The following is a 15,612-nucleotide window of genomic DNA, read 5'->3' on the forward strand; positions in this document are numbered from 1 at the left end:
GCTGAAATAAAAGAGAGAACACGCACTGGAAGAAAGTGGAAGAATGCCAAACAGAGATAGGTTGGGTCACAATTAACACAGATGCTTAGATGTGGGGGGAAAAAATCACTTGTATACAGCTGAAATACAGGGAAGGATTGTGCTCTAGTTGTGAACGTGACTGAAGTGGCCCTGAGGTGAATTCAGACACTAAGGGCAAATTGCAAAGACAGGAGTTAGAAGTCAGAGGAAGGAAGAGAGGAATGACAAAGAAGAGGTTGCAGTGTATCAGGTGAGCCTTAACAACCCTGCTCCTATTGACTCTAATATATAATTCAGTAGAATGTTAGAAGAAAGTCTAAGGAAAATGTGAGCATTACTGAAATAACATGCTTTTAATTCCAGAGAAGTGCTTCCTATAGATGCTTCCAGCAACACAAACTGAGCTCATTTATTTCTCAGTTACAACTCTGTTTTCTTTTACTTGACTTTTGATGCTTATTTTTTCTGTTTAAGGAAGAAAGGTGTTTTGTTGTTTTTTTTTAAACTTAAAAGACAAAACTTGCTACTTACCTAGAACAGGTTTGTAGAGGTTAGTTAGTTTTGTAAAAGATGGAAACAAGTGTGGAAGGTAGTATTTTCTGAACAAGGTAAAGAGAAACTTAAAACCAGTGTCTTGGTTCTCCTTATTCTTCCACTCCAAGCTTGCAGCCTTTGCCAAAGAATTAAAAAGAAAGGAAGAAACAAAAAGCTTGAAGATCATGTTTTACACTGATAGTCATTCCCTGTTGACGAGTAACAAAATGTTGCTCTACTTAATGAGAAAGATGAACAACTGCAGTTTAACATGAGAGATGAAAAAACAACAGCCCCAAATGTATTTACTTTTTTAAAAAGCACAAGAAGAATATGAAATACTACCTTGAAGGACTTCAGCATATCAGAGAAACAAAGCTCAGTAGAACACAATCCTCCCCATATGAATAGTTACAAACATACATCTCCTCCGCACCTGAATTACCATATATTTTAATAGTAACTGAAGAAAATAGCAGGTTTGGTCTTCAGCAATTTTCTCTCCAGAGACAGCTGGCAAAAGCGGGGTAATTTCTTCTGGAAAAATCTTAGCTAGAATAAAGAGAAAATGCTTTAAACATAGAAAACCTGAAAATACTGAAATAAATCATATTCTCTATAAAAAGATCAATTTGTTAATAATTACTAATGTGCCACTAAGTTGCACAAAGCCAAACTGCTTGGGCTTCCTGTGTTTTCCCAAACACCTTCACAGACATCTGAGGACAGGACCAACCTTTGCTTCAGTGCAGTCTGGAAGGATTAACACAAGCAGATGCTGCAGGTTAACAAATAAGCTGTAAACCTACACAGTAACTTTGCAGTAAGGTGTTCATACAGCTTCACCTCGATATAAAAAAAACCAACAAAATTGTTCTTAACTCAGAATGACAAAACCTGAAGGCCATAACACTGCAAAAATTGTCAGTAGCTTGACAATTGCAGGCCATCTCTGAGCTACAAACAGCACCAATCACACGGCACTGCCCCTGCAAGCAGCTCTTGGTTCACAGTGACTTCAGGGAAAGGGAGAAGGTGAAACACCCAGCACAGAAATTGTGTTTACTCACCATCTGGTGAATTAGGAGGACTAATGACATTATCTAGTGTACAGGGACCTCGTGAGGACATAACGGGTGGAAACCCAGGCACAAGGCATGCAAATATTAATATCTGCTCTTCTGTACAGTTAGTCTGAAGTGCTTGAAGCCAGAGAAGAAACAGTCGGATTCCTTCACATCTTATCTACAAGGGGATGATTTTGTAGAAGAAAATATGAAAACAAATTTGAAAGTACAGTAATGTAGTTGAGTTGTTAAGAAAGTGTTTGACAAGTACACTGATTCCAATTCTGTGCTAGTAAGTCTTTTGGTCATAGCATAAATAATCCTACTGCTAAGCTAACCAGAGCACAGAAGGGTGAGGGTGAGCTGTACCAAAACTGTGTATGATGGCCCCAACCTCCATTGGAGGACAAGGAGCTGACCTGCTTCTGCCCTACCAATGACACAATGCCAGCTCCATGCACGTTAAGGCAAGCTGCTGTCCTCAATGTAAGCAGGACCAGAAGATCCCCAAGAAAACTGAGATGTAACAAAACCACCCAAGGCAGAGTGCTCTGTAAGTTCACCTTCTTCTTTCTCATTAATTTTAGCCATTTCTTTGCAGTATGAAAAATGGATTTAAAAGTGTTTAGCAAAACCAAGAAACCTATACATGTAATATAATGTACTTCATGCCAGAGAGATCTGAAAAAATGAAGCATTAAGCAAATACTTTGCTAGCTTCTCCAGCTAGATTTACAAACGTCATTAGAGCAGCACAACTGACAAATATGAATTTTAAAATAGCCTACAGTTCCAATCTTAAAACTTGTAATTAAAAGGTAAATGGAAAAGCTCAGCGATCTGAAAAAACGTTGACACTGAAAATCTGTAAAATAATTTGCTTCACACAAATTAAATGAAAAAGAAATAGGAATATATCATGGAAGAGAGATACCTTGAGAGAGTTTCCAGTGTGCAAAAGTTTCTTCAAAATCGACCCTGGATTAGGAAGATGAAACAGGCACATATCAGATGTTAAGATGCTTTTTAAAAAAACACTACAGAAAAGGCTACTTTGATGCTACTCCTGCGCTGTCATTACACTGGTCTTCAAAAAAGATGAAAATTTCTGGGGGATAAAAAGCAAAATGACAGACGTGATACTCATGGCTATGTCAGAAAAAAAACCCAAACAACCCAACAGCTACTGAAATTGCAAAACATTTTGATTCATGTTTAAAAACACCAGGTCAACTGCTTGTTCCAAATGCCTGGCTTAAAATTAGATCTCACACATGAAATTCTTCAGCTAAAAATGTTTTTAGTCAAACTCCTCAGAAAATAACAGAACGTACAAGGCAGCTGTTATTTCACCTGGTTTTGAGAATTACAGCCTTACTTAGAAGTGACCCTTTGAGATCTCTCTATTTCAAAATTTTAGATGGAAGTTATTAGCATATAAACAACTGCACGTTAGCAGTTACACGGGAACATCAAGCAAAAAGCAAAGTACGAGGTGCACTTTAAATAACTGCAACCAAATTTTGTAGCTCATTTATCAAACACAGCTATAAATTTATCCACATACGACTGTTCAAAGGGAGCAAGGACGTAAATACATTAGCTCTAAAGCAACTGCCTACAAGCAATTTTTTCTGGACTCGTTGAGATGAAATGAAAGTAAAGTGGTCAAGCAGACATCTCCTTTTAGTTTTCCCAGTGCTAACTGGAAATGTGACAACAGCCCTTTCCTTGACCTTCACCTTCCACTCATTATTTCTTTTGCAACAGCAAATACATTGTTGGGACAAGAACATTACAGCTGATGAAACAGTGCTGGAAACCAAACCAAGCCAACCTCACCAGCAAAAAAGAACTGTAATGAAGAAATACAAGCCATTGCTCCCCTCCCAAAGCAGCAGAAACTGTCCAATTTACTTCAACAAACAGCAAAAGAAAATATTGTGGCCACCTTGGAAGCATTCAGAAGTAGAATTTTCACAGTTAATTAACCAAAGATGCTTAGTTCAGTGGACTGCAAGTTGTTTGGACTATCAAAATAGAAGTATTTCCCTCTCACTTGACTGTAATTTATTCAGTCTGGTCAAATGAGGAAAATAAAGTTTTCTTTGTCTCCTGCATGTGATCACAAGGGATGGTCAAAGGAAATATTTAAATAAATTAGAAAGTTCACATATTTGAAAATAAAGACAGCCAAACAATTTTCTCATTAGCATTTTTAGAACCTGATTTGAAGATATACCTGAAATCTCTATACCATCTACTGAAAAACTCATCAACAAAAGTTCAGTAATCCAACATTCAAGAGCGACCCAACCATTAGATGCTTATTATCTGAATGCTTTAAGGTGAACAAGTAGCAGAAGAATATCAAGTTTTAAGCCAAGCCCTCTAAGTGTCTTAACTAAGGTGACAGCCCTATTATTGTTTTTTAGGCATCTGTTGCAAGGCAATGTTCAGTTCTATGCTTATGAAGACTTCTGCAAAATACCTGCTTGTGAACAGACAGAACGGACAGGAAGCTAAGGAAAAAAAAAGGCTGAGCTTTACCAGCTCCTTTCCTGTGCTCCTCCCGTTCCCCCCTTGCTCCAGAAGCCACTGTATGTATCACAAATGTCATGGAGTGCAGGTAAAGAATGGAGAGCCTCTTGATTTGACCAAACAAATGCCACCCACAGGTTCTTGTTCCTGAAATGGCCAGTGTCAGCTGGCTTGGCAAATCCTCCACTGAATGAAGGATCCATGAAAGACAGCTGGGGCCAGACTTGCAGAAGTGCTGTGTATTCAGAATTCCACAGACACAGGCCAGCAAGACTGTGGGCCACTCAAAGTTATTAAAAAAGTTTAAATTTTTGTCCTTCCTTTCTTTGTTTCGCTATTCCAACTCTGAAACAGAAATTCCTCTTTTAATTCTCACTGATTGTGGTAACCGAGTGCTTCACAAATATTAATGAATTCAAATGTACAGAGAATAATGTCACAGGATTACCACAGAAGAAATTAAACACTTATGTGATGCAGCAGCCCGATGGTTCACATTTAGTGTAACTTGTGCTTGTTCAACAGTCACCAATGGAAAGCAGAAATGTATCAGAATATATTTCCAAAAGGAGACCAAGTTCAATGGTACCTGTATCTAGGCAAAGAGCAATTTTTATTACAACAAATTTGCATGAGCATTTGTATGTGATCATCTGTGAAAGACTTTACAGTGCAAATTTGCAAGAGAGCAAACACAGATTCCACAACCCTTCTCAATCTTAATTTTTGGACTTAGTCTGTGAATGCAAATGGGTCTCCATTTCTTAATTCACCCATTTTCCTAATTCACCCAATTAGGAAAAGGTGTGCTGGTTTAGATCCCTCGCCATTTTGATGCTCTAAAAGCTATGAAAGAGACAAAAAGAGGACCATGGCAAATCCAAGAATACAAAAATTCCAGGAGCTTTCATGCAAAAATAGAAGTGAAGCAAGCAATCAAAACCACACAGCACAAAGAACACACAGAGCTACTTTGACAGGTAAAAAGATTTTCCAGATGTTTCAAGAATTTTCAGATGCAAATCTCACATTTAAGTACCATCTGTGTGTTGGGCAAAACTATGTCACTCAGTGGTTTAAAGGACTTGCAGAACCAGGGAAGCGATTACAGAAAACATGGATTTCATTTTTACTACAACATTTTCAAACCATCCCTTCTTACCTATACTGCGAAAATGCCACCGATAAAAAATCCTCTCAGGCAGTAGTTGCAATATTTTCTGCAGGGAAGAAAACTAATAGTCAAATTTTCCATAATAAACTGGCTCATTCAGAGGATACAGATAAACTGATACACAAAACATACATGAAGTGGTTATATATAGACAGAGAAAACACAACAGAAAGCAGATAGCTGTTATAATTAGAACTCTTCACCATTACTTACTTCCTTGCTACACAGGAAGATGCTTGGAATGATTCTAAATAAACGCTGTAACACTGGCACAAACCTCTTTCCCCTTCCCCCTCTCCTGGAATGCCCCAGCATCTCAGAATATAAACTGATTTCCAATGAAGATGTCACAGACAGAATTTCCTCCTAAGAGGCTCACTTTGGGTTACATTTTTCTGAAGTGTCTGGTAATAACTACTGTTAGATTGATACAGTCCAGATTTTGAGATTGGGTGGCTTAGGTCTGCCTTTTCATCAGCTAATGGGGTCTATCTCCCAGCTAAGGCAGAGATGAGCAGCAGGGCAGTTATTTTACCGTGAGATGATTTACCTGTGTTTTCAGCTGCTGAGTGAAACCGAGCCAAATTACACAAAGCCAGCCTAATTTAATTCATAGCACACGCAGTTAATAAAGCACTTATGTGGAATAATACACGGCAATCTTCCTCTGACTGATGCTAACAGAGGCAGATCAAACAAAGAAAGAGGTTTGGTCAAGCCCATTTCCCCTCAGTTTTGTTACTCAACAGAGCATCCACAAAGCAAAGAATTTAAGCATACGCTTAAGTGCTTTCCTGAATGGAATTCATTTCCTATAATATTAGTTGCACAGAACAGTTGGGGCTACCAAACACTTTTTGTCAGCTTACTGGATGGTAATGCCATTAAATAATTTGGATAAATCCAAGCTATCCGGGGGTCTAATTTTGGTAAACGTGGCTTCTAAATAGTGCTTAAATCAAGTTTCAAGACACTTATATATATGTTAGCATAATAAACTAGGACTTGGCAAGCAGCTGTAGTATTAGTATAGGATAGCTAACCTACTGATGCTCAGCTTCCCAAAAAGGCAAGAGAACACACCTATTTTCGTACAGATTTCAGAGAAAAAAATGTCTGGCACTTACAACTTTTCAGTTACTGGGATATGAAATTTAGAAGTTATATCTAAATGGGAAAATAGTTTTGACACCTTCTTTAGGAAATGAAATCAAACTGAACAATCCCACACATGACTAGCAGTCGGGGTTTAATCATCAAACAAAATCACCAGAATAAATTTCTGCATAACGAAATGCCATCAAGTCTTCAGAAAAACCACATGCAGGATGCACAATGAATGACAAGTAATTGAAGCAGTGGTGACCCATTTGCTGGTCTTTTGCACATAAAAGCTCACAAGAAGAAATAAAAGCGTCACAGCCAAGAAAGCAACAATTTGTGTTTCAGGCCATCCTTCGGAGATGGCCTGCACATGAATCATTACTGCTGTTAAAAATGCTATGCTTGAGAGATGGATTATGACAGTTTTTTACTTTTCACGACAAAGTGCTGCAGCAACTGTATACAACACTGAAAGTCACGATCTATAGAAGATGGAGCATTCCCTTCTCCATGGCAGAAGATGGAAGGCATGAGAGGTTCACAGACTTAGGGAACCAGACCTCGGGTCATACAGACAGACTGCTCTTCCTTTACATCCACAGCACATGTTCCCCAAATAGTATTTGGCATTTCTAAAAGTGAATAGATAAATAGATCAGGCTCATCCTCCTCATGTCCTCGCCGTGCTCTTTTTCAGCGCTATCCCCAGAGCTCCTTCATCAGGCCGCAGGGGAAAACTCTCCCAGAGAGGAGCAACCAAAGCCTCACTGAATTCCACAATACACCACAGGGAGAAGCCTCCACGTGCCTTCACATTTATCTCAGAAACAAATAAGTAAATGCTCTTTATTCCTGTTTTTTTAGATCAGTAAAGAAGTACAGCAATCGTCACAGCAACAAAGGCTGCCCTAAGCAAGATACCTTCAGCTCGTCCTCAGACAGAAATTCTCTCTCATTTGTTTCAGAACAAAACTAACTACTGAGAACCAATTTCATCACATTTCGAAAGAATGAAGCATTTCTGTACAAATAACAAAATACACCTGGAAAAGATGTCAATTTCACTGAATAAATCTGAAATACACTTGAACACCAGGCATTTGTTAGGAAAAATTTGGGGAAATAATGTGATGACGTACAAACGTTTTCCTTAGCTGCAAAAAGAAACAACAGCCATTTCCCAATAGCTTTAACAGTGTTCTTAGAGCCGTTTTTCCAGTTTGAACATCCCAAACGATTGAGAACTGAACCAAAGAACCACCTCTTGTGGTGTTGCCTGAACACAGCAGCACACTGAGGCAGGACAGGTCTCACCATGCCCTCCCTACAAGCTGCAGAGCACAGTAGCTGTTATGTGGGAAAGACCAGAGGCACGATAGCATGCAGCATACATGGCCATCTGGTATCTTGCAAAATTTCACCTCAACTTGGAGTGAAATTCACTTCTAGAAAGTTAACTATAACAAGGTGTAAGCTGCAAAAGCTGACAATGTGTCGAAGATGCATAATTCTGATCTATTTTGAGAAAGAGTAACTCTGGCAACTGAGCTGATTTTAAGCCCTGCTCAAAGCAATTTTGGCACAAAAATCCTGTTGCAGAGTCTGACAACTACAAGGAAAAGCCAGATGATACTTTAAACTGCACAGGGTTGGGAGGACAGAGGAAGAAGGAAAGAACATGCCTATGGTGTCAGAAAAAATAAAAAGTAGCTGTAATAAATAAATAAGAATAAAATGCAAAATAAAAGCACCTCTGTCAGGTGACTGAATCAAAACAATTTAAAGTTTGAAAAAAATAATAAGAGGACAGAAGTTCCTGGCTGGGGAAAGCTTCAGCTTCCCAGTATCTCCTGACACAGCAAGAATTGGGACACTTCAGTTGTTTCGCACACCTTTCTCTGTTTCAGCATCTCAAAACCAGGCAAAAAAATATGCGTTCACTTTGGAAAAATGCAAAGATGCATTTAATCATCTGCACGGGATGACCAAATAGTAAGGTGAAGTCATTTTAGAAACCAAATTAGGTTGCTATCACAGTGATTTTGGAAGATATCAGCGCTTTGCAGAAGACTGAAATGCACAGAATTCATCTAAATTCAGAGGGCACGTTTGCTCCTGCAGTGCAAATATGCATTAGCATGTTTAAAGGTCTATACCATTAAATGAAAACTTCAGAATCCTACAAGCAAATTCAAAGTTAAGGCTAGAACACTCTTTTGATGGGTAGTTTTCACATATGTGCATCAGCCACAAGACAAGGCCAGTGCTACAGCACGACATAATATTCTGTCCTGCACGTGCACGGGTCGTTGTCCTTTCAGTATTTCCAAGAATATATTCTTCACTCTCCCAACCCCTGGGGTTCTCAAAAACTCGTATTGCCATTTCTATGAAACAAATGATAGTTTCTTGCACTCCAGCCTAGACTTTTAGCAGCACCGCTGTGAATCCAAACTGGCTATTGACATCTTGCTTGTAGTTTCCCAGTACACTAATAAGAAATATTTTAAGAAACCCCACAGTGTGAAATAATATTGCTTTTTCAGAAAACACATAGATCTATTTAATGCTTAGTGCTTTGCTGCATCTATATGGTAATCCATTATAGCACACTTGAAATAGAAATTAGGTATTACTACTGATCAACACATCAGGGTATCTGTCAGTTCTTTTAACTGATTATCCATAGTTCTTTTTCTTCCCGACTTCCTGCATGACTAGGAATAATGTTAAGTTTAAATCTTAGTTTACACAGGACGCTTGCAAGATCTCTCTCTTCATTTTAACAAAGAACAATAAAAAACACCAAGGTTTGTATTTAAACAAATTCCTCCTGACTTAACTAAAACTGCAATTTCTTTTTAAAAGGCTTTTATTTTTGCCAGCTTAGCTGAGTAATATCCTGATCGGTAGCTCTGCATCTATTGCAGTGTGCCACTCTGCCCTGAAGGAGAATGCAGAGAAAGCCAAGGCTGTACCAAACCTTACACCAAAGATCCCTATGCCCTGATGTTTTCCAGCTGTACCTGCACAGAAGTGAGATGATGAGCATCGCTGCTCGGTAACACACTATGCAGAGCATCTTATTAACCAGCAACAAAATCAAATGTGTTCCTGCTGATTGAATGTGCTCTCAGAGGCGATGCCAATGACAAGTCCAGAATAATGTTCATTTCAGGGGAATGGATTCTGAGGAAAAAAAATAGCTTTCCTGATACAGCCTGTACATAATGAGGAGTTCCTATTAGTCTGCTGCCAGGTGTACCTACTGTAATCCATATCAAATGTAGAACAGCTCTCCTACATCTTTATGTTTAAGACTGTTTGGTGTTACCTGTACAGCAGCTTCAGAAGGTTCAGCTATTAAAATCTGCAATAATTCTGAATTTTTTCTGCTGTTACTCACTGATTTAGGTGAGGCCAAGAGCTCAATGAAGTTAGTATGCCTGCAGCAGCTCTACCTCCATAAAGGGAGACCCTATTTATTGTATCCATAAATTATTTACAGTGGGAAAACATCTGCCCAAAGCAAGCAAGACCATATTCTTCCCCAAGCATAACACTATACAAAAAGATCTCCCAAATATACACTGTGTACATTTACAATTTAAAATGGAATGCTAGAAGAATAATGTTATTATAATAATAGATGAATTAACCATAATTACAGCAGAATAAACTGAAGACTGTTCAGAAAGCTATTTTCCATGTGTTAGAAAGGAGCACTTTTATTGTTACAAAAAAGTAAACCCTTCTTAATCTACTGAGCTTGAGAATCAGCCAACCAAGTCTGTGACAGACAACTTTAAACAGGGGAAGTTGTCACCACAGTAAGCAAGAGAACCAAGTAAAAAGCTGGAACGGAACCTAAAACCTGGATCTAAAGCTGAAACTCCCAGTGGTAAGACAATCGACAGGGGTGGAAATTAAGCCACTTACCTGTACAGATACGAAGAAAATCTGAATAGTAAAAATAAAGTTACAGAAAAGGGATAACCCCAAGAAATTAGAAAGCAGTTCCCATGGCAATAAGAACTCAATAATAACTTAATTATTCCCTGTACACAATTTCACAATAACTTTTTATGTTGTCCACCTTCACTACACAATTTAGTTCTGCAGAATTCATTTTTTTTTTATTCCAACCAAAATGTAGCAAGTCATTAGGAGCAACATCCTCAAACAAGCAAAGCGCCCTAAGGAAATGTTAGAGATATCAGAAAAACATATTTTTGTACATCCATAAAATTGACAACACAGCTCTAAAGCCTTCCAAAAAAAAAAGCTATGAATGAAAAACTACTGCACATTTCACTGATGCAGGTTTTTATGAGACTAAGCTGTGAAAAATCCCTTTTTTTTTTTCAGGTGCTTAACCAATACTGCTAATTCATGCAATAATCCATTTAAAGTAGACCTACAGTTCAATACTTAATATAATCACAGCACCCTTAGTCTAGAAGGAAGCAAACTTACATATTTTTTTAACTGATTTGATTGCATTACTAGACTGCTAAAAAGGAAGGTTTTATTCCTAAGCTGTGGTTGTGATGCTGATACCTACTGGGCCTCACCATTGCAGCAGGTGTTGCTCTGACAGATGCAGTGTATTTACTGCATATTGTCTGTAATCTACTTTTCAAAAGGGTTGCTAACAGACTACAGTCAATTATAAACCTATGCTGAATTATCATCACCCTTTGTGGAACAAGTAACTCGTGCACATCTGCAGTAATAAATTTAGGCTATACAGCTGCTTCTGCAATCATTACATTCGGATTCTGACAGCAGACCAATCCACATCTTAATCTTCTGAGTATGTGGCCACTTGCAGTTTATACTGAGATATGTTTCTGACAACAACAAAGCTGTGTTATAACCAGTAGCTAGTGCAATAAAATAATCAGCTCAAAGTATGGGCAAGCTCAGTTAACTGATTTGAGGGTTCTGATAGATGAACAGGCTTGCAGCCCAAAAGGCCAACAACGCCCCAATCTGCATCAAAAGAGGGGTGGCAGCAGGGAGAGGGTGGTGATTTTTCCCCTCTGTTCTCATGAGGCCCCACTTGGAGTATTGCATCCAGGTCTGGGAACCCCAGCACTATGGCCTTCCAGGCTTCGGATGTTTAGAATGTTCACTGGGAGAGAGAATCCCTTGGGAGTCAGTCACGCAGGGCAAAGTGGTCCAGGAAGGCTGGACATCCCTCAAGAAGGAAATCTTAAAGGTGCAGGAGCAGGCTGTATCCCTGTGCTGTAAGACAAACTGGGAAGAAGACCAGTGTGACTGAACAGAAAACTTTTGCTGAGACTCCAGGAAAAAAAGAGAGTTACAATCTTTGGAAGAAGTGTCAGGCAATTCCACAAAATATAAGGATGTCACTAACGTATACAGAAGGAAAATCAGAAAGGCAAAAGCCCAGCAAGAACTTCATCCAGCTAGCATTGTCAAGGATAATAAAAAATGTTTTTGCAAATACATGAACAGTACGAGGATGGCCAAGGAGAATCTCCCACTCTTATGGGACACAGCAGGGAATGGGATAAAAGCTCAATAGGACCAAGTGTAGGGTCCTGCACTTTGGTCACAACTACCCCATGCACAACTACAGCCTTGGCTGCATGGAGGTAAAGGCGATTAGCTGACAGCCAACTGAATGTTAGCCAGCTGTGTGCCCACATGACCAAAAAGGCCACTGAAGGGAGAGCATCTCCTAGAGCAAGGCTGCTTCCTGAGGAGTGCTGCACAGCCAGAAAGCCTCTTCACCAGTTGGGCGAGTTTGACTCTTCCTTCTGTGTATGACTATTGGTCTACCTGCCTACCTACAAACACTTTGTCTGGTACTGCTCAGAACCTATCAGAAGTGATTTTGCTTCTTCATGAGCAGAACAGATGCTAAGGGAGGGTGGCGAGGCCCTGTCACTGCTGCCCAGAGAGCCCCATGCCTGGAGGTGCCCAAGGCCAAGTTGGATGGGCCCTGGGCAGCCTGAGCTGGTGGGGGGCAGCCAGCCCATGGCAGGGGTTGCAACCAGAAGATCTTTAAGATCCCTTCCAGCACAAGCCGTTCTAGGATTCTATGACTATAATCTCCAGAAAAATGCTTACACTTGTACAAAAGCAAAAGCAGACCATGAATATGGGTGTACAGTATCACGGATAGGCGTACTGTAGAAGCTATTAGCACATTTCTTACATTTTACATCCACTTAACACTCAAATCCACTTGCTGTGGGCATATTTTGGATACTTCAAATCAGACACAGGCAGCATATGAAAAACTTCAACAGTGGCTACTCTGATCAAGTGACCTGCTTTGCTGCTTTAGAAGGAGAAGTCATGAAACTAAGAACAGAATATTTCATCCAGTGAACACACTGAATGGCTGACTGCACCAGCATGAGATGTGGCTGTTCTTAATGAAGTATAATTATAGAGAACGGAAATAAATTACCTCTGTAATACATCAAAACCAATAGCATGCTCCTGTTTTGCCACAGATGCAAAAGGCTCAGCGTCACAGGAATCAGTACCTGATACCACAGAGAACAGTAACTGCAAAAGCACTTTTAAGTTAACTAAAATTACTGTTAATATTACTCCTTCTCAATTATTATTTCTTCTTTGATTAATATGTTGCTTATTGTACCATTAAGAGCCCTAACTACATAGGTGATGTGTAAAATTAAGATTTCAGTAAACTACAACAGAGTCAACCTAGTTTTCAGAGCATTTGTGGAAACAGAGGGCACTTTTGCTTAACGTACACACTAGGTGTCACTCAAGAACAGCAGCAAAACAGTCACCAAACTATACCAGAAAAAAGCATGTCACGTTATTTCATAAATATTTTTATTGACTCTTCAAAAAGCTAACCCCAGCCACCTGGATTCAGGATTTCTCAATCCTAAGTAATTACCTACTTAGCTAATTAGAAGAAAACTCTTGGAAACCTCTGGTTCATGCTGACAACAGATTAAATGGGGTAAGCTTAACAATCAATTAGTTCTGTTTCCTATGGCTGACAATATGAATGTTTAATTACCTGGCATTTACACTCTCCTTGTCCTGTATTCTGACCGACATATTCTTGATCTGTGTACTAAAGGGCCCTAGAAAAAACTGTTCTCCTAAAAAGCATTAAGTTATTAAGTGTCAGAGGCATAAATGGATTGCAAAGTTACTTCTAGTACATTAACACCATGAAGCAGATCGCTTCAAATTTCATACTGGAATGATTTCTTCTTTGTTTCTTCATTGGGCTAAAATGCCATTCTCTTCCATCAGAACCAAAACAGTACTTTGTTCATATGTAACTGTGTTTCTTTTTTTCCTCACCATTATGTTTTCCTGATATTTTTAAGCCATACTGAGTTGGTTTTTAGCCACCCATTTTCAAGACACAGGAATACATATTTATTCACTTTAACAGGGTGAGTAAGCATTAGCTATTTTCTATTCAATGACATAGACACAGAAATTTAATTACTTATTCAAGGCCACAGAGTAAGTGTATTAATGAGATGCAATTAAAATGCACAGCCTTGCTCAGTAAATGAGGTGATACCTATTCTCACTTGGGGGTGAGAAGGGAGGAACAAAAGAATTTCTCCTGCCACCCATACAGGCAGGGCATATGTAAGACCTTGTGTAATTTGATGCTGCCTTAAACAAAATCCTACATCAGATTCTTACTAATGCTTTATTGGGAATAAATAAATAAAAGCAGAAAAAGGAACCAACTAGAAACGGTGTCCTTCTAGATATAATCCTTTTTTACAAGTAGAGAGGGTCTCACAGGTGAGGTAGCACTCGGTAGCAGTCTTGTCACAATGACTATGACATACTGAAGTTTAAAACCTTCAGACAGGAGGAAAACTGCCAGCAAAACCTGAACCCTGGATATGGGGAGGGCAAACTTCAGGCTGCTCAGACAACCAGTTAGCAAGGCTCCCAGGAACGTGCTTTTGAAGGCACTGGGGTCCATCACTGCTGGTCACTGATTAAATCCTGCCTCTTCAGAGCAAAGAACAAGGAATTCCAAACCATCAGCAGTCATGCAGGTGGGGCAGGTCAGCTTCCCTGAGCAGGGATCTTCTTCTTGAGCTCAGGTGGAAAAGTAAAGCATGCAGACTTCAGAAGGAAACTGAGTGGCATGGGAGAACAGCCATGCTGTTTACAATTGTAGGAAGAAAATTAATACAGCCAAAGCTCAGTTAGAGTTGAAGCTGGCCAGTACTGCAGAGGACAACAAAAAGGGCATTTTTAATATAAGTTAACAGCAAAAGGAGGACCAAAGAAAATTCTGTTACTCAGTGGAGTTAGTCACCTCACAAACAGGGATGTAGACAAAGCAGAGATGTTTAATGCCTTCTTCACCTCTGTCTTCAGCACTGATGATGATGCTGGGTCCACCTGAGCCCCGAGCTGGAGGACCACGACTGCAGGAATGATAAACTTCCAGACAACCTCAAACTCGGGTGGGTTTTGCTATTCCAGCTGGCTATGTAAGTCTACAGGGACCCAAGAGAATTCTTATCAGCCAGTATTTTTAATACCCTGATGTAATCACGAGACCTCTCTTAATTATCATCTTTTTTAAAATGGGCTTGGAAATCTGGAGAAGTTCCAGAGTTGACCGGAGGATAGAAAACGTTCTGATTTTCACAAAGGGCAAGAAAGAAGACGCTAGTAATTGCAGGCCTGTCAGTCTCTCTTCAGTGCCTGGTAAAATTGTGGAGAAGATTATTCTGAGAGTTATTGAAAAAGAACTACAAGACAACGCAGTCATTGTTGCCATCAGCACGGGTTCACAAGGGGAAGGCCCAGTTTAACAAACCTAATTTCCTTTGATTACAAGGTTACACACAGAGATGGCCAAGGAAAGACAGCAGATGTAATCTTTTGGGATTTCAGAAAAGCTTTCAACACTGCTTCTCACTGTATCTTTACGGACAAAATGTCCATAAATACCTAAGAAGATGAGTGAGCAATTAATTGGCTGACAGGTTGGGCTCAAAGGTCACAGTAAATGGGACCGCCTCAGGATGATGGCCAGTCACTAAAGGGGTTCTACATGGCTCCATTTTAGGGCCAGTTCTCTTCAATGTTTCTATAAATAATCTGGACACGAGACTCAGATGTGTACTCAGTAAGTTTGCAGATGATACTAAACTG

The 15,612-nt window shown here is 39.5% G+C and overlaps 1 protein-coding gene across 3 annotated transcripts in view; it reads right to left on the bottom strand.

Annotated features, from left to right (window-relative positions):
- RALGAPA2 (Ral GTPase activating protein catalytic subunit alpha 2) overlaps positions 1-15,612 on the bottom strand; it is a 118,366-nt gene that overhangs the window by 91,183 nt on the left and 11,571 nt on the right. For all 3 annotated transcript variants that reach the window (XM_052701116.1, XM_052701106.1, XM_052701120.1), the window contains exons 4-8: positions 5,326-5,383; positions 2,557-2,600; positions 1,626-1,800; positions 992-1,107; positions 553-691 (exon numbers count right to left, since the gene is read on the bottom strand). In XM_052701116.1, coding sequence (XP_052557076.1) covers positions 553-691; positions 992-1,107; positions 1,626-1,800; positions 2,557-2,600; positions 5,326-5,383 — 532 coding nt within the window. The remainder of the gene's footprint in view (positions 1-552; positions 692-991; positions 1,108-1,625; positions 1,801-2,556; positions 2,601-5,325; positions 5,384-15,612) is intronic.

The sequence above is a fragment of the Tympanuchus pallidicinctus genome, unplaced genomic scaffold (assembly GCF_026119805.1).
Source record: "Tympanuchus pallidicinctus isolate F22 unplaced genomic scaffold, pur_lepc_1.0 scaffold1, whole genome shotgun sequence".
Taxonomy (NCBI): domain Eukaryota; kingdom Metazoa; phylum Chordata; class Aves; order Galliformes; family Phasianidae; genus Tympanuchus; species Tympanuchus pallidicinctus.